The following is a 20,218-nucleotide window of genomic DNA, read 5'->3' on the forward strand; positions in this document are numbered from 1 at the left end:
TGATAACGCGCGTGCCGTTCATTACTGAAAAGTTCTGGGCTCGCAGCGTTAAAGAAAGGAAACGCATCAAGGCAGATGACGATCATCGTTGTGTGGCAGAAGGGGCACGCCAAAGGGTGTAAACTGTTCTTAGAGTGTATGTGTTGCGTCATAATTCTGTCATAATAGTTCTGAATCAGGAGTTCGCGAGGACTTGGGGAAGACTCAGAAAAAATTAGCTGATTTTTTTATTGGACAAACGGGAAAACTGATGGGACTAGGGCACTCAAGAGTGCTAACTATGCCAGGTTAAATTCACACTTAGAGGAAACGTGATGATATGGCGGACCTGCCCAGATATTCTAATTAAAGTAATTCATCTCTTAAAAAGAAGGTTGAAGGTGTGTAACGGCCCTAAGTACTTTTGGTGTCAGTATACGAACGCACTGGATTTGTGGCCAGTGCTGAAACCACTGGCGAGGAAGGCGGTAACTGCGCCCTTTAACTTCTCTAAGGAGGTATATGAAAGAATGTAAATGTGCTGTACCTGAACATCTTGAAGGGGCAGCGCAAAAAGACGATGACAGAAGGCAGGAAACACACAGGACAGCGCTGAACTCACAACTAACTTTATTAGAAGGCATACATACACTTATGTACACAACCCATAGCCACGTGCTCTCCCGTCCATGGCGTCATTATCAGTGCGCAGGCAAAAAGGTGTGCTGTACCTGGCACACCTTTCATGGTGACAAGCTTCGCACATCGGCGAGGCAGCGCGGCGTCGGACCGTGCTTATCCGATCCTTACCATTTGAAAGCCAATTCCTTGCAAACAGAGTAATACGAGATTTTAACACGTTCTTGGCTTGTTACAGCCACTTCAATGGCTGTTGAAAGTATGCGCTGGAAGCGGTTGTTTTGCATCACAATCGTTGTTAAACTGTAGATCTAGCAGGCAGCCTTCATTATGGAGCATTTGGAAGATATGTGTGGCTTGTAGCAGATAGGAATCTAAAGATTATAGACACGGGTAGTTCGCGGGGAAAGCCAATGTCTGCAGTGCAATGACAGAGCAATGAAGCCACCACGGTATGAAAATAAACTTTGACAAACAATATCGGCAGAACATACTGGATATAGCTTCAAAACATATGATTTTGATAACAAGAAACCTTGAATAAATGACTTCAATCTCCGACCTGTATCTGATCAGCACTGGAAGGCCACAACGGATCCTGAAAACACTTGATTATGAAGGATTGAGAGGCAAGAAGTAATAAGATTCCATTCGGAACGTTATTACATCCGTCTCCAGAAGGATGATGACAAAAGGCTGGGAGAATATAAGAATACAAAAAATCCATGGATGGTAGCGGCAGTAGACGAAAATGAAGCAGGTTGCCAATGCTGTCAAGGTAGGTAACAGGAGGAATACAGGAAAACGACATTTGAAATGGCCAGTGAGTAATGATAATAAATGCGAAAAGGTGGCCTGCTTTCGGGGACTTCTACAAAAGGCCTGTCGTCTCATTTCTTTAAAGCTGTCCGAGGGCCATGCCTCTTAACTTCGCATGATGGGCTGTTGCACAACGAGCGATTGAGAGTTTCTCGTGTGGCATATCTGTAGGAACAATTGGCGCTGCCCGCCACTCCAGTTCGGAATGAATAGGCGTTGGTAATATCGACGCCCACTCGCAGGTGGCAGAATGAGGTAGCTTCACGTCAAATAGGAGGAGGGAAGAACTGCCAATTTATGTGTGGGTCTATTGCGCCTACGTTCTGGGCAGTGAACTACAAATGACATTTTCTTAACGTGAAGCATGGGGAAGAACACTAGGGTATCACGCAGCGTCCATTCTGGCCCACAGATTCAAAGTTTTTTTCGGCCTCTCCGCATGCCCCAGACGAAACTTTTCTGGCACTTTCAGTGCCGATGATATCGCAGTGCCGACTGCGGCAAACGTGAAAATAGTACGCGTATGTTTTCGCGTTTGTCTACAGTATGATGGTAAGGCTAAACATAACTGTCACGGTGGTTTTCGCAAAGTTCCAAGCAGTACTAAAACACGAAAGGAGTGTAAAGTGAACAAATAAAAGAAATAAAACAAACGCTATAGTACCACCTTTTTTTATTTTATTTTCTTTTTGTCCATTGTGATTCCAATGAAGGGCACACAGCTGCTGTCCTTAGCATCACTGCCAAAACACGGAGGGGTGATCGCATACGTGTAGGGCAAATGAGAAACGTGGCATGACGTCGCTTTCCGTAAATTATAAAGTAGAGCTGTTTTTGTGCGCGCGTGCCTGATAGAGGTGTAGCTGTACAGCTGCTGTGAACCTGTGGCTTTACTGCCTGCAAGTAACGTTGTTCCAAGCTTCTGCTATGTTGGGTGTCTATAGAAAAGTATCCGTAAATGAAGAATTTGATAACTCCGAAGGGGCACTTCCATTCAGCCTGCAACACATCGCTGAAAAAGAGCTTGGAGAAACTCCTTCAAGGAGGAAAGGTGCTCTACAGAGACTCGCGCAGCTTGTCTCAGGTGATGTATTTGAGAGCCTTTTCAAACCTTCTGTGTCGTTATAAGAATTTAATTACAACTTAAGCAGATGGCGAAGAATGCTTGGCCCGCTAGAGAAATCGCATGCTTAAGTGGCTCATAAGGGCAATCAATGGCTAATGACAAATGTTCTTTCGATGCTAATCTGTCTTTCTTATTTTTGCGGAATTTAGTGAAACTGTTTGCATCACACTTTCCGTCTCAAGTGCCGTTCTACGTAGTGATCGGGGCCTACACTGGTAGCGCCGAGAACTGCGGCATTCAAGTACCCTGTCGAATGTGAAAGCCAGTTTCTGCGGCGAGATAGTTGCAGATAGTTACTTCAACTAACAAGAAACTCGGCTGCTGGCTTGTGGACCGCCTCAATATCGAGTCAGTCCACATGTCTGGGAATACATTTCACGGTGGGTGTGATGCGTTGCGTGAGCAGGTGCCTTGCAGTTTTCTTTGATTTGATGGGCTATGGTGCGTTGTAATGTTCATCTTGACAAGCATGTTGAAGCCTCCTCCGCATCTGTAAATATATTTAATGAACAGCAGCAAAAATGTTTTCACTATATGAAAGGGTGGTTTTCCGACTTCGGCGTGATTTTGTCGATATGTCGGAGCTTCCCTAATTCATCGACGAATTCGAAATCTTGCCAGAATGCGAATCCAAAGGCGTACCCTTCCCTTGCAACATTATCAAGCTGACAAACTACCGATTAACTGCTCTACGGGGGGTGTTTATTTTCCCCGGCAAGCCTTGAAGTGCCCTCACACCCATCTCCCACCGTTTCTAACTTCGGCACTATCTGTTGTTTCCCGCATTCGCTGATGGTTACTTCATTTGTAACCACGCTCTCGAATGGACACACACATCCTATTTGTAGAAAGCTTTAATCGACATACCAACAAGACCTCTCACTGCACTGCTTATTTCCCCTTCATTTTAACGTCAAGGTGGACTGCCCAAAGGAGTAGTTACAAAATTAATTGTATATAAATGAGTGCATAACCCTCAATCGCACAGGAACTCTAGAAAGGTTCCGTACTGACAGCCTTTTCTAATCCGCATGCTTTTATACCGCATCCAATTGGGCTCAAGCCAGCCATTATCAAAATTGGTATGTTGTCATGTGCTACACCTCACGAAAGATGTAGTGTTGGATTTAACTTGAGTAGCAGTGACCTTTGGTATATGAGCACAAGTTAACATTTAAAGTCTAGTTAGAACTATAGTCTTAACCCTACATTTTGTAAGTAAACCTTTTTTTACCACTTCCCGTTACTGCAAAAGTATTCTAAAATGTGCAACACATCGCCTCTAAATCTGCTCTAAACCCCCGAGTCGTTTGGCTTAAGCATATACGTGCCTCACGTGAGAAATTTCATTTCACACAGATGAACCGGAACTCAACTCTAGGAAAGACGATGACTTCCTTCTCCGTTTTCTTCGCGTGAGAAAGTACAATGTGGATGCTGCCATGCAGACCATTCGGAATTATTACAAGATTCGCACTGCTTGTGGCCCCGTCTACTGCGACTTTTTACCATCAAAGGTACCTTCGGCAGGACGAGCATTGTTCATGGTGATGCCAGAAAAAGACGTCCATGGTCGCCCGATTGTTTTCGTGAACATAGGCAAGTAGCTTTTTCAAAGTATCCTTATGCGCGAGAAGAAAATGTATTAGCATGTTTCTGTATGTACTTGCAAGGAAAGCCCCTTGATGGACATTTGAGTTGTCTACTATTTGTGTGTGTGCGTGTGTTTTACATAGAGATCACCACTCTGCCCTGCGTGCAACGTAGATGAATACAAACCGCTTTTAATTTGCTGTGCAGACAATTTCCATTAGAAAGTGATTAACACTACCCTAACGCTCGAAACCAATACGGATTGTCATGCCTGAAGCTGAGGCACGCACGTGGACCGTGGACTAACAAGTCGTGTGCGTCTCGCCAACCAAAAGCTATACATACATACATACATACATACATACATACATACATACATACATACATACATACATACATACATATATACATACATACATACATATATATATATATATATATATATATATATATATATATATATATATATATTGTTACGCGAACGAAGGATTGAGACTAGAGACTATTTACAAGGTATATTTGCAAGGGGTAACTCCAGCGCTGGCCAGTTCAGCCGACAGCTCGTGAGCCAGAGAGCGATCGTCGTCTTAGTCGGGGCGCCCGCGTGCATCGGCCACAAGAAACACGCAATATGTATGTATCATTACTGCCGGGGGCAGAAGCACCGTCCCGGGGCGTCTAAATATCGGTGATAACAGGAGAGTAATCTGGCTTGAGGCGTGCGACATGCACAACGTCAGTGGGATTTGGGGCAGATTAGGCACTGCTACTGACTGGGGCGATTTCGTAGGTAACTGCAGTCACGGCCCGCAGCACGCTTTATAGGCCTGTGTACCGAGACAGGAGTTTTTCCGGCAGGCCAACGTGACGACTCGGGGACCACAGGAGCACCAGACATCCAGGTGAAAAGTGGACGTCTCTGTGTTAGCGATCGTACAAGCGCCGTTGCTTCTCTTGATAGGTCAGGAGGCGAGCGCGCGCATTGTTGCGTGCTTGGGCTGCCCTGGTGATGGCGTCAAGTGCATACTCGCTGGTCTCTGCTGCGGTGGATGGAAAGGATGCGTCCAGCGGCAATGTGTATTCTCAACCGAAAAGTAAAAAAAAAATGGAAAATAATCATCAGTGTCGTGATGCGATGAATTATATGCAAAAGTGACTTAGGGCAGAGCGAGGTCCCAGTCGAGTTGAGTTGTATGGTCGCATGAGACGCACCTTGCAAGCGTGTATTTTAGGGTGCGATTAAGACGCTCAGTGAGACCAGTGAGACGCTCGGTAAGACGCAGTCAGCTTGTGCATGGTGGAGCAGGACTGCAGGATGTCGGCAATGACTTGAGTAAGAAATGTCTCACCACTGTCTGTGAGCAGTTGGCGTGGAGCACCATGCTGCAGAATCACGTGGTATAAAAGAAAATCGGCAACATCTGTGGCGCAGCTTGTTGGAAGCGCTATGGTGATGGCGTAATCTGTCGCCCCAGCGACCCACTTGTTGCCAGACGTGGATAGAGAAAAAGGGCCAAGTAATTCCAAGCCAACGCGTAAGAACGGCTGCGAAGGAATGTCGAGCGATTGAAGGCACCCGGCAGGGAGCTTAGATGGTGTTTCTCGGCGATGGCATTTTTTACACGCCGCAACATATTTCCGTACGGAGCGGGCCAGACCTGGCCAAAAGAAGCGTCGGCGAATCCGGTTGTAGGTGACAAAAAAGTGACAGTTTCAGAAACTAATCCCGAGACTGATTGGGATAAGGTGCCTTGTAAGAAAAGTACACCCGCATTTTAAAGCTCTTATTAGGCAAACGTTAAGTGGCACTTGAAGGCCTCTATGTTCTTGTAGGAAAAGTACTCCACTTTCGTCGTAAAACGTTTATAAACTTAGCAGGCGTTGCTAATCGTGGAAATTGTATTTTTTATTTGTGAGATTCAATTGTATTCTTTTGCTGTTCACTTTTTTGCTGTGGTTTATTAGTTTGGATGGATGGGTGGATGGATGTTATGAGCATCCCCTTTGGAACGGGGAGGTCGGTTGTGCCACCAAGCTCTAGCTATTACACTGCCTAATGTCCTACATAGGTTAAACAATGAAAAAAGAAAAAAACACAATGATCTACCACGCCCAAATTTTCTGATCCCCTATTGCGAACTGTGCTTTTGTACGTCTCTGTCTTTTGTCGTTTCCCTACTTTCCTTCCACCAATCCTCCAATCGCCTCATACTAATGCCTATTGCGGACATGTTTGCTTTACCACTGCTCTTGCTGAACCCAAGGGCTTCAAGGAGGCTAGTGGTGCCTAAATCGACCGCTGGGTAGACGTCTTCACATTCTAATAAAACATGCTCCGTTGTTTCCCTAGCTTTACCGCAGCAAGCACATGCTTCTTTCTACTTATATATCGCTTTATGGCGCGTGTTTTCAGGCATCCCGATCTCGCTTCAAAAAGTAATGAGCTTCCCTTTGAGTTATCATAAATGGTTTCTTTCCTGATTTAGTTTTTTCCTCTGAAGTAGTTACTCATGGCAGGTTTCTTTTCCATTGCCGCCACCCATGAGATTATTTCAGCCTCTCTGACTTTCTGCTTGACCTTCTTTGTTGCTGTGTTGCCCACCCTACAGGTCGCATACTTGCTGGTAAGCTTCCTAGTTCTTTTCCTCCACTGTGAATCAATGTTTTTCCTGTACAGATAGCTGAACACTCTCCCAGCCCATTTACCTTTACTTGAAGTTTCCTTGATTATTGACATTGCCACTAGTGAGTGCTATCGAAAGCTCAAAAGCAGTGTCATTTTCTAACAGGTACTGATTTAATTCATAACTTCAGCCCTGTATTATAGCCGCAAAAAGTAACCAGGCTTCATTGCTTACTAGTATATATGCTTCTGTATTCGTGTTAAATACGTGGCATTGGTTTTCTGACGCTTGAACATACCGTCTAGCGTTTATCTTGTCTCGTTTTCATTACTTCTTGCATTTCAGGACAGTGGATACCCTCCGAGCTGTCTGCCTCAGAATTTCAGAAGGCCTGGACAATCTGCATGGAGCACCTGGCTTCTGACCCGGTGACCCAGGTTTTAGGAGTTGTGCTTCTGATAGATTACAACGGCTTTACCATAGAAAAGCTGCTTAGCGTCAGCATCGGCCTAGTGAAGAAAGCTTTGGAATATGTTCAGGTAATTTGCTTAGTGGCAAGGTTTCTCTAAGTGACAAAGATTCTTGATCGGGCTGATTAGCTTTATTACCAAATTAGGTGAAAATTTCGCAGAGTGCTGAAAAACTATCATAAATAACTCGTCTACGATTACTATCCAAGCATGCAAATAATGCGAACGCGTCATTATGAGGCGTGTACTGCTGCTGGACTCCGATCTCGCGCATACCTCTCGACATGCTTCGCCCTCTGCCGGCGCCGCCGTGAAGTCCACGCCTACCCAGCGGCACATACACATTGACCCAAGTTGGTATCAAAGAGGCTCAAAAAGGCTCATTGAAGAAAAGCACATGCCCATTCGCACATCATCCTCATCATCCTCATTACCATCATCAGTTACTTTTTTATGTCCACTGCAGAAAAAGGCCTCTCCCAGAGATCTCCAATCACCTCTGTTTTACGCTAGCTGTTTCCAACTTGCTCCTGAAAATTTGCTAATTTCCTCGCCCCATCAAATTTTTTGCCATCTTCAACTGTGCTTACTTTCTCTTGGCACCAATCTTGTAACTCTAATGGTCCGCTAATTATCTGTCCTACACATTACGTGGGCTATCCAGCTACATCTTTTCTTCTAATGTCAAATAGAATATCGGCTACCTCGTTTGCTCTTTGATCAGACCCCACTCTCTGCCTGTCTTTTAACGTCATGACTAACATTTTTCGTTCCATCGCTTTTCGTGCGGTTCTCAACCTGTACTCGAGCTTTTTTGTTAACCTCTATGTTTCTGCCTCATATGTTACCACCGATAGAATGCACTGATTGTACATTTTTCTTTTAACAACAGTAGTAGGCTCCTAGGGAGGATTTGGTAACGCCTGCCGTATGCGCTCCAATCCATTTTTATTCTTCTGTAAATTTCCTTCTCGTGATCAGGGTCCCCTGTGAGTAATTGACCTAGATAAACGTACTACTGCACAGACTCTAGATGCAAGAATTCTTGTTCTTATTCTGCACGAATTCTTGTTCTTACATTTTCTCGGTTAAGTTCTTCAGTCAGTTTTTGTAATTCATTGATTCCATTCCGTCGCTTTTCATATTTTTTTCACGCTTTTATTTTTGTCATGATCTTCTTTCCGTCTTTACTACCCCTTTCCATTCCCCTAACACAGCGTAGCAAACCGGAGGTTTTAACTCTGGTTAACCTCCCTGCCCTTCTCTCATATTCACCTCTCTCTCTCTTTTGTTATTCATCGCCAGTGTTGCTGAACTCGACAATGTCATATGCAAACAGCAGGTTGTTAAGATATTCACCGTTGATCCTAACTCCTAAGCCTCCCCAGTTTAATAGCGGCACTTACGCAGTGGATATACCCAACAACCGCAGGAGAACGTACCCATGAAAACATACCCAAATTGGTGCTAAAATGTTCAGTGAACAGCGGCACGTGCCCTGTGGCACATACTCACGCGAACTGTTCAAAATTTAGGCTGCACAACCTTTAGAATAGGCACACATTTTTGGTGGGATAGCTAGATAGCGGGAAAGAAATCTGCTCTGACAATGGCAAGAATGCTACTCGCATTAAAACAAGCGACAATGATGCAATCATCTCCACTGCAGCTAATTAGAACTGGCAGCCTGAACATCTGCTGCATGGATTGTTTGTGAGTGGATCATATTCTTGTGCAGTGAGCTAGATCGGAAAATGGTACGCTTTAAGTAACAAGCTCACAGGGCGGTTACGAGGGTTTAACGCGAATTTTTAAGCGTTGGTATCTGATTAATCAATGGAAAATGAGACATCCATCTAATCGTAGCAATTGCTACAAAGGAAACCCATACGGGTTCTCCGAAAAAAAAAGAGCCTTACAGTTGAAGAGAAATTTGTCCAGGTTCGGGACTCAAACCAGGGACTACCGCCTCTCCGGGGCAGCAACTCTACCATCTGAGCTAACCAGGCGGCTAGCAGATAGCAGCGTGAAGTCGAATTTGCAAACAACTCGAAGCAAAGGCAAGGGTTTGATGCAATAGTTCTGCGGAAACACGCAAGGTTTCCGCAGAACTATACCACACAACTATTCCGCCAACATCGCACGAAGGGAATCGGCTCAAGGATGTATTTCAAGAACCTGTTTTTGCTTCAAGGGATGACCCAAAAGTGGTCTTTTTGCGTCAGACTCTCGACTGGCTGGACACCTGGAGAATCAAGGACCTTGAAATTGACACGCTCACCAAGGAAACCCATGCAGCTCTCCACCAAACGACATATGCGCTGCTAGAAATCGCCAGTTACTGCTTCAGTGAGCTGAGTCCCTCTTACGTACTTCTGGGGAAAACTTCAAACTGACAGCTTAGAAGGGCGCTTCGGGTCATACAGGAAGTTGGCTGGTTCTCAGTAACACATGTACAATCGACAGCTGTATGAAGGAGGAAATAAGTAAAGGCTACAAAGCTCATTGCCCGGGATCCCTACATCTCTCGGCGATGATAGTACATGGGATAACAAGAGGGAAGACTTCTACACTTAATCGAACACAACCTGGTCAAACAGTATTGTCGTAGTGACTGCCGACACGCTGTGGAAAATTTCAGACATTCCTGTCCTCGTATATGTGGCCGGCTATGCCATTTACGCAAAATTGAAACGACTAAACTGCTTGAAATGCAGTGCGCTGCCGACAATTGACAGGCCCATAATTGTTCCAGTCGCACAGAAACACTACGACCTGGTAAATGTACTAGACAGAGGCGACCTTGCGTTTCCCCCAATGTGTGTCGTGAATGCTGCTACCCTCTGCTACGCTGTTATACGGCAGCTGTCGCAGGAGACTGACTTTTTGAGGGTAGCAAATCAGCAACAACTTGCAACAGACGTATCTTTAGAGCTACTTGCCACTGAGGAGACTCCTGACTTCGACGAATGCGAACAAGGACTCAACAGTGAATTTATTATGAGATATGTGTTATGGTGCAGTGCTAACATTTTGTTGAATAAGTTTTATAGTCACATGAGCAAAAAACTGTTTGACGCCGACAATGAGCCAAGGCAAACAAAATAAGCTACTCTGAAAAAGAGGGAAAGATTGTGACTTTTAAACATAAGCCATGCTCCCTTCATTTTGTATGCGAAATCGGTTCTATACCCTAAGGTTGAACCATTTCATTTTTTATTGACAGGCTTTTTAATAAAGAAGGCTGTAAATAGTACTGCGTCAATAACATCACCTTGACCCCCTCTTTGCTGTGCGTGCCACTAATTGAACTATGCTCAAAGAAATGATTACTGCACTTCGTTTAAAGTTGCGCTTAAATGCACGATCCCTTCATTGAACGCGTATCTCCGAGCGCGCCACCGGCCTTCTCTCCGCGATGGCAATCGCAGAGCGCTCAGACATTTTCTAATGGTGAATTCTACTGGTCGGTCTGGAGTAGGTTTTCTTGCTCCGCTGCAAAGAAATTCAATTCCGCTGGTCGATCTAGAGCAAATATGCGTTTTCCCCTGGTCGATTGGGATCATGCGGCTCAACCATCGAGCAGAGACGGATTTCCCCGGAACTACAATGATGAGTTGGCGAAACTTTCGTATCGGTTGGGTGGCTTGGCTATTTTCAGCTCTTTCTGAGGCATTATTTAGTAACCCTGTGCAGTTGTTGACATTCTCGAAATGAGATCATTCAACTGTGTGGCAGTGCTTCATGCCTTGAGCGATTCTGACAGCAACTCTAGTTCCTAGGACAGTAGCAGCAGCGACGACAAGTAGTTGTACGTGCTTTACGAAATGGTATTTAAGGTGAAAATGATGAAATCCCGATATGTCTGGCGGATATGGCGGGTGCCCAACTTTCGCTGCGCTCCCTGCCGGTGCACGTTTATTTTTCGCTGGTCGATCTGGACTGGGTGGCCCCGTGCCGGATTTTGTTGACCTCTTGTGGATTGAACACCACGCTCTAGATCGACCAGTGGAATTCACCATAAGTCTAGGTGGTGTTGCCATAACACAGGCTTGCGAGAGCGACAGCGAAGGCGACATGGCATCGCAGCGATGCACTCTCCCCTCACGCAATGCCTCACGCACTACTGCAGTACCTGGTGTTCCATTTCGACCACTCTGCTTCGTTGAAGCGCGTTCGTGCCTGGCGTTGCGGCTCAATTGGTACGATTGCGTTGAAGGGGCCGGATGGGGCAAGAAAATCGGACAATTGTTTACTAAAGTTTAAGCATTTTTGCCGCAGGAGAGGTCATGGGTAGATACGCAGAAGCTAGGAAAAGCAAGTTAGCAAAGCTAAGCAAAAACGAACCCACAACCGAGCCAGACAATGCTTATGCAGAAGTAGACAATTCTTTGAATTTCTGCGGCCTTTTCGCCCGAAAGGCTATTTGATTTTTTCGTATGAAAAGCGTCACATGCTTCTTTTATACAATGATTGGTATCTAAATAAGAATGCATGGCTTAACGCATCAAAAATTTACTTGTTCGTAAACAGTTCAACATGTATCGTTTTCTTACTATAAGGGCATTCTATTTTTTCAGGACTGCATGCCCATGAGGCTGAAGGCGATTCACATACTGAACCAGTCGTATGCATTTGACGTGTTATATATGATAGTAAGACCCGTCATAAAATCCAAGCTTGCTGAGAGGGTAAGCAGACCTTTCTTTACCGTTACAGTTTTCACACATTACTGATGCACTCACCACCACCGCAATCATTAGGTAAAAAAAATATTTGTGTTACGTTTACTACACGACTACAGTGCGAAAATGTCTTGTAAATGCAATAACGTTACAAATATCAAAACTGGCTATTAGTATTGTGCACGGATTTCTAGCACGGGCATATCTCTGAGGCAGCGCAGAAACGAGGGCGGGTAGATTGTGATGCAAGTGGAACAATAGGTGTATTCGTAACGGTTTTGATGCAACAGCATTATGCTCATCGAAACGTGTCCTCCTGCTATATAAGAAGGTATGTCCCCGTCGGATCAAAGAGCAGGGTCAGAGCGACGGAGCAGGGCAAAAGGAGAAGCGAAGCATGCTACCGGAGGAGCCGTGGTCGTTCCGTGTGGGCGATGTGGGTGCGTTGAAGTGCACAGGGCTCGTCCTCAAAAACGTTTCGGCATGAACGTTGTTGTAATAGACACAGAGCTTTGGCCCACATGTACAAGTGCGTACGTGCGTATTTATATAGCTGTACGTAAGGTAGGTGTGATTGAATTGCAACAAATATTTGAGAACTTTCAGCGAGATAGTGCATAAGAGTGGGCCTGAAGATTAGTATGCATAGACAAAGGTAGTGTTCATTAGCCAGACAAAAGAACAAGATGTCATTATATCTAGCCAGCCTCTAGAGTCTGTGTAGGAGTACCTTCATCTATAGGTCGATTACTCAAAGGAGACTCTGATCATGTGAAAGCAATTTACAGAAAAACAAAAATTGCTTGCAGAGCATACGCCGAGCATTACCAAATCCTGGCTAAGAACTTATCGCGGTCACTAAAATGAAAAAAAAAGTGAAATCATTGTATTCTACCGGTGCTAGCATATAGGGCAGAAACTTGGAGATTAAGAAAGAAGCTCGAATCCAAGTTAAGGACCACTCAGAGAGCGATGGAACGCAATGTCTTAGGCGTAACGTTAGAAGACAGGAAGACAGCGATGTGAATCAAAGAGCAAACGGGGACAGCCAATATTCTAGTTAACATTGAGAGAGAAAAATGGAGCTGGGCAGGCCATGTAATCTGTAAGGAAGATAACCGGTGGACCATTAGAGTTATAGAGTGGGTGCCAAGGCAAAGGACGCGCAGTCAAACATGGCAGAAAACTAGGTGTGGTGATGAAATTCGGAAATCTGCAGGCGCAAGTTGGAATCAGCCAGCGCCGGACAGGGGTAACTGGAGCTAGCTGGAAGAGGCCTCTTCCTGCAGTGGACATAAATATAGGCTGGAAATGACGATGATGAAAGTCGGTGTGCCATATATCCAGATATTTGAAGCAGTTATGATCTCAAGAATGTCAAGGCGTCTGTGACTTGAGTTTTTAATAGGGGCATTCATAAAGTTGGACGGACAAGGCACTCATGCACTATGACCACCGAAATACGCACGGCAGGGCGCACACAGCCCACATATTCTGCTCTGGCAGGGGTTCCGAATTAGAAGGAACTGTGCTAGTGTCCAAGATTATGAATATTTGTAAAAAACTGTCATGTCTGGAGCTACGAGTCGCACTTGGACCATGGACTAACACTGTCTGTGCGTCTCACACAAATAAGACACTTTTACCCTTGATTAATGAAACTGGTCTCAATGAGGTAATTTGATTAGCTTCTATGTGGCGTGTTGTTGCATGTGCCGTGTATTGTTGTGTATCTGTCACGTGCGCTGTGCATATCATTTCATCGTATCCATCTGGAGTGTCACGTGCGGCCCACCGCCAGGCAGACCTCCCTACGATTATTTCAAGGGTTCTCTGTGTTCCTTTCATAATATGGTGAATCCTTGTTACCAAAATAATCTTCACCAAAGTACTTGCTGTATAGAATCCGCCAGTTATGCAAGTAGAACAAAAGTGTGCATTAAACTAGGCACAGAATGTGGTTATTAGAATGTGTTAAGCACGTGAATAATTCTCCTTGTTTCTCTCCTGCGCGAAAAGTTTCATCTCTACGGCGAGAACTATGACAAACTGCACGAAGAAATTTCGCCCAGCGTGCTGCCAAAAGAATATGGAGGTCAAGGACCACCACTCGATTACGAGGCATTTTGGAAGCGCGTAGACGCCGAAGAAGAGCTTTTCGCTGCTAACAATCAGTACGGCTACACCAGACCGACAGGCGAGGACGATTTCCCCACAGACGAAGAAGTATTGGAGCAACTAACTTTTATGTAATTGGAAAAACTCAATAAAACAACGATTATATAGGTTAAAGGACCAAGAAAACCGATTTTTACAACGCAAGTTTCACATTTCTGTGCTTCGAGTGCGCGAATTAAAGAACAAGCTAACAGTAGAGCCAGATGCTCGGACCTGTGGTGTCCCATGATAGGTCTGCGAGCTGGAACAATCACATTTAGGTGACAGCAAGCGTGGGTAACGCCACGCTGATATTTTGTCACAGCACGACCACAGGAAAGGCACACCCGCCGGTTTGCCGTCATGAGTACACGCGCCTAATTTTTCTTATATATAAGAGGCGCTTTCAGTTGCGCCAAGTAGCGCCAGGTAGCGCCAGGCGCCATTGCCTTGTTACAGCTCAAGTAAGCCAATGAAACCATAGAAATAAAAAAAGAAGGGGGGGGATGGGGGGGGGATTGTACTTTGCTGGAGAGGACTGTCAATAATACCGTTCCATTTTCTCTATTTAGTGTTAACTAACTATTGGGTGGACTCTCTTAAAATGTAACGTCGAGAGACTACCGAATTCAATTCCGTTTATTAGGAGTATTGTTCACCGAGAGAATGGAATCCAGGGGGAACAAGATGCTTTTTCGAGAGACGCATCTGCTTTATTGCCAACAGCAGATAATAGACGCAGCATATCTGATTACAAAACTGCTTCTTACAAAGGTTATAGTCACACGCAGCCGCTGAGTACAGCTACCAGCAGAAAACATAATAACACAAAAAAATTGTAAAAAATCATACCGTTTTGTTTGAAGCAAACACTCTCGAAGTCAGTGATAACACTGATATTCGTCTCCTGCGTGAGTGCATTGTGCGGGCGTTTCCGTGCCGTCCTCGAAAACGCTAAGCAAACTCACCGCACATTGACATTGCCAGCAAAACTCGACCTCAGCCAGATACGATTACTGCAGAGCCAGGCAATTCACGCCACCAACAAAAGCCAGCGAAAGCCGACTCAGCAGGGTGTCTTACTCTTGGAAACAACGTGGAGAAACGCCGAGAAAATCCGCCGTGAAATTCAGGAAAACCGCAACACTGCTGCGAATCCCTATGACATCGAGATTGACCACTCAGTTTCGTTTCATGTAATACCGTTATTTTCGTTTACCTGGAATTGAAAAAAAAAGAGTGTGATTCCGTTTAAGTAACTGTTCTTTATTTTGCCACAGCCCTAATGCAAAGCCAAGTATAGCCATATAGGTGTTGTTCCGTGTAACCGGCGTATCCGTTTAGAAGTGATTTCCGTCTACTAAGATTCTATTGTAGTCACCAATAGTGCGTTAATTTCATTCGCGTAACGCGTGCCCGTATTTTTCTTTTTTTAAGGTTGGGAACTAGTTAACAAGTGCCGTGTACAAGTAGGCTGCTTGTGTTAATATATGAAACATCGCACGCTTACAGCTCCTTATTTTGCCGTGTATAACTCGTCACGGTGTATAGCCCGCACCCTCGGTTACAACAGCCCGAAAACAAAAATATCCGCGCTATTGTTATCTCATTTTAGGGTTCGTGATTCGTCCTCGAGCGTCACTTACGAGGGTTGCTTGCCTACGCCGCGGGGCCCCCTGTAACGTGGCAGCCGGCCTGCGCTATACCGGGCCGTCGTACTAAACTGGTTAAGCGTAACCACGCCGTCGTCCGTGTCTATCGCAGAGAGTTGCCTGTTGGTGAGGAGATGAGGTTGGGCGGTTGAAGGAAATGAGGAACGAGTTTATCTTATATATTTACGCAAGTGCATGCAGATATGGGCTTCATGTCGGAGCGCTTTAAATGTGTGTGCTCACTACATGTCGGAGTGCACACGTATCAGCACTGACACTCTGCACCGTATAGGTGTCTGCTTTTAAAGCAGTCGTTTTCCATAGGTAAATCGACGAGGGAATCTGATGACTGCGTCTCGGCCAACCACAATGGTCCAACAGTTCGCAAAATCACACCCATAACGTCGCACCCTTCGGCCGGACTGCGCCTCCAATGTTGCGCGATAGACCCCGCATACGACGCAACTACTAGGCGATTGGAAGCCTAATGTCGACTCCGTCCTCACGGAAGACTTCAACGTTGGCCCTTTGCATCAATTAGTGGGCTCTCCGTGACGGTAAGCTTGCAACGACCTGAGAAGCCTGGCGTTCATGGCTGTGGCCGCTTCTAAAGAAGCTGGCGGTCGTTGTCACCTTTAAGGAAGCTTCTTTGTTGATACGTCAACAGCAAGCGCCGGGGCTGCGTCGTCGTCTAGACGGGCGCTGGTCAAGTGTTCATTTCGAGGGAAGCGTCAAAGGAATGCCTATTGCTGCTTTGAGATGTAACAGCGCGTATAACCCGCTATGATAACTCCATACAACAACGCTCAAACATTTGCAAAAACTGTCTCCATTCCCAGATACACGACTCGTACATGTGGTATCTTCGGCCGGTGCTCTCTCTGTTATCCCTCCCCACTTCGGCGATGCTGATCAAGCTGTATTCGCACGATGGACGCGATCGCGTACGAATAAGTAAGTCACTTAACACGTGGCATTTCGCAGCCAGCATTCACACGACATAGGATTACAGCGTGAGCGGAGCCGCCCTTGCATCGACAACGATGACAGAAGGAACGGGAGCGAACGGGACAGAGCCAAATCCCAACGGTTATGTGGCTATCCGCCGTATTATCGTGAACCATTTCGCACGAACCGAAGGAGCGCAGCGAGAACGGGCGGCGCATGAGTTTGGCTGCGCCGCGAGCATTTTAGCTAACAACTCAAGCGAAAACGTCAACCCGTAAGGAAGAAGAGAATGGGCAACCATGAGTGAGAGGAGGAGGGAACTTCAACACGCAGGTGATGGGCGAGGGTGCGGTCCCTTAGGAGATAACGAAACTATGAATAGCAGAGAGTTTTCGTTTAAAGTGTGGCTTCACGACGGCACTCCATTCTGTGCTGCCCTGAAGCCACATTTCAAGGCAAAATTGGCATATAATACGCACCCTGTATTTACTGTTACTACGTACCCTGTATTGATTAATTCTAATTAATTATGTATTACTTAACAGCTACTTTATTTCTTAATTTGGCCACTTATTTAGCATACCTTGAAAGTCTGAGAGTTCTACAGCAAGGAGTGGTAAATAAGAAATGTTTGTGCAGCAAAAAAGAAAAATAGAAACAAAAAGAAGAAAGAAGACCGATTAGAGCAAGTTAAGAAAACACCTGAACAAAAAGCTGTCGGTGTCGGTGATGGCGGCGATGGAAGCGGGAAGGTGGTTGCATTCGCTGCTAGTCTTCGGAATGAAAAATTCGCTGCAGGTAACAATCCGGCCGGATGCTACACCAGCTTTGTAGTTATGGTCTGAATGCGATGATACGCAGACGGAAGCGGAAAAAAAGAACAAGTTTTAGAATCTGGTAGTGAGAGATCTTGTGGAATAAAGAAGAAAACATTTGTGTCGAGAAGATAGTTCAGGTAAGGCAAACGTTTCTTTCATTGATGATGCAGTGGCTTGCCGAGAATAATTTGATAGAATGAAACGAGCTGCGCGTTTCTGGGCAAATTCAATAATTTCTGAGTGTGCAGAGCTTTTGTATTGCCACATACAGCTTGCGTAATTTATTTATTTATTTATTTTATATAGATTTAGCTTTACTGACGAAGGCGATCGGGAAAAATTACGTCCCAAGTAACCCAGCGTACGGTTTGCGTTGTAAGTAACAAAGTCAGCATGTATGCGCCAAGAAAGATCGCAATTTATGTGCATGCTGATGCGCTTGAAAAAGCTCACATGATCTAGTAGGATATCGTCACGAAAATGCGCGCTGCTAATTGTGTGGCCCCGTCGAGATATTCGCTTGCTTTCACACTTTTTGATGTCGATCCGCATCATGCATTTATTGCACCATGACGACAAATTGTCGAGATCTTGAAGTTTCTGCTGATCAGAGGATCGGGCTAGTTTCCGTAGAGGACGCAATCGTCGGTAAATAAACTTTATTGGTGAAAAAGTCACAGTGAGGGAGGTTGTTAACGTCAATAAGAAAGAGCAAGAGTCCCAACACAGCTCCTTGTGGGACACCGGATGAGACAGGACAAACAGTAGACGAACAGTTGTTGACAGTCACATACTGAGTGCGGTCAGAAATTCTTTAATCCAGTTGAATACCTTGGTGCGTATGTTAAGTTTGCTTAACGTAAAAAGTAAGTGATGCGCCACAGGGGCGTAGCATGGGGGGGGGGGGGAGGGGGGATAGGGTACTGGTTGAGCTTCAGCCCCCAACCCCGGAACATTTCGTGCTGTCATGCACTGCTGACCAAAACAGCGCCCGGTGCCGGAAATCATTGTGCATTTTGCTCAGAATGTCTTTTTTACGTAGCAAAACACATTTTGGGCGTGAACATAGCGAACTCGGGCCAGATTTCGCTGCAACGCCCATACACCTGGAGTCGCGTAACGCGAGCAGTCCCATTCGAGCACAAAGCTCCAAGGGCATTTCGACGGTGAGCGGGTCCGTCGCGGCACCTCGCGGAGGCCGCGGAATCTACGGATTGCATGGACTTCGATTCCGAAGCTTTATGAGTATAAAGTTCTGATAAACGTTCGATGCGAAAGGTGCAATGACATTTCCAAAGTCGACCTTTACAGTTTCGATTCCGGAATTTTGGGGACTTGATAATCTGACAAATACTTATCGCCAAAGGTGCACTCACTTTTCTAAAGTCGTACACCGGACCATACAACGAGACAAGCCAAATCAACACACTATCAGACAAGTTGACAAAGCACGCAGCGAGGTCCAAGAAGATGAAGCGTTGTGGTGGTTCATTTGCGTCATCTTGCCACAGAAAATAATATCAACATTTTTTAAGCTTCGCCAAAGCATCCATGTCAAGACACTAAAGCCAGAAAAGGTAACTACGTTCTTATTTATTTTTTATACTTCGACTTTTATTCTCGAAGATACAGTGAACCTCTTCAATTTTATTGTTTCGGTAGCCGCGGGCTGCCAGAGCCAGCCAGAGCGCATGCGTTTTTCTCGTGTTGTCCCTACCACCAGACGGCACACTTCAGTGCTCGTTCGTTTTTCTCTGGACCAGTGGATTTCGGCCTGGCAGAGTTTTGGACGCTTTCTGGCTAGCAGACGAGAAAAAGAAACAACGGACGCGCGCCACCATCACTGTGAGGACTTGGCGGTTGGCAACGCGTTCGTTTGAGGTTATCACCTTCACTTCAATGTTATCGCAGCCTCTCCGGAAAGTCTTTTGTCTCGCCAGTGTTAGATACGGAGCAGTATGCGTATGGTTATCTGTGGACAAAGCATTTCAAGCTTTCTTTGATATTCCTTCAGCTCTAGGTGCCCAAAGCAGGCATTCGATTGTGGCCACCATGCTTTCCTATGCGTTTTTTAACATTATTTTGTTGCCCCCGCTCCACAAAATAAAAGAAAGACATTGTTGCGGCGCGGTGAACTGTCGCATGGTGGAAGTTCCATTTTGTTACTTCTTTTGCGGAAAGAAATTGGCCATGGGCCTCTTCAGTTGTCCGATTCTCTTACCATATTTTTGCGATAACAATTATAGCGCTATTCTTGCTGTCGCTGTCATGTTCCGTGGAAGTCCAAGGGCGATATCACTATCATCGCGTGCTGAACGCTGTATGTGCGGGGGAAAGCGCAGGGGCAGGATGGGTGAGCCGACGATGGTGGGTCAGTCTTGTGTGCACAAGGGAGAAATGCGGGAAGGAAGCGCGCTGCCTTCAGTCGCGCAGGATGCTTCGGGGAAAGTGGAGGAAGGGGGGGGGGGGCATGCCTGAGAATACCGTGACCTGTGAATCTGTGATTGCGCATCATGCTTTTTCCCTTGTTCGACACATTATATACAGTGACGTTTGCTTAGATACGTAGATTTATTGGACACTTCTACACATATTTAAATATATTGTTGCGAGGTTTTGTGTATACGTGCAGTCAACTTTGTTTCCAGTGGCCCTTTATCAAGCTGTATCTTCGCATTTGTATATTCCATTGTATCTTCCCATTTGTA

At 45.5% G+C, this 20,218-nt stretch overlaps 2 protein-coding genes across 3 annotated transcripts in view; one reads left to right on the top strand and one right to left on the bottom strand.

The window, feature by feature from the left end:
* Positions 1-20,218, bottom strand: part of LOC135917657 (uncharacterized) — a 253,855-nt gene that overhangs the window by 113,066 nt on the left and 120,571 nt on the right. The gene's annotated exons all lie outside the window — the stretch shown is intronic.
* LOC135917672 (alpha-tocopherol transfer protein-like) lies at positions 2,273-14,209 on the top strand. 2 transcript variants are annotated; one of them, XM_065451240.2, is made up of 5 exons: positions 2,273-2,521; positions 3,923-4,162; positions 7,126-7,319; positions 11,831-11,941; positions 13,955-14,209. In XM_065451240.2, the coding sequence occupies exons 1-5, from the start codon at positions 2,365-2,367 to the stop codon at positions 14,186-14,188; spliced, it is 936 nt and encodes a 311-aa protein (XP_065307312.1). In that variant the 5' UTR covers positions 2,273-2,364; the 3' UTR covers positions 14,189-14,209. The 2 variants fall into 2 exon arrangements, with proteins under 2 accessions (XP_065307312.1, XP_065307313.1); XM_065451241.2 differs by lacking the exon at positions 11,831-11,941.

Source organism: Dermacentor albipictus, chromosome 4 (assembly GCF_038994185.2).
Source record: "Dermacentor albipictus isolate Rhodes 1998 colony chromosome 4, USDA_Dalb.pri_finalv2, whole genome shotgun sequence".
NCBI classification, from domain to species: domain Eukaryota; kingdom Metazoa; phylum Arthropoda; class Arachnida; order Ixodida; family Ixodidae; genus Dermacentor; species Dermacentor albipictus.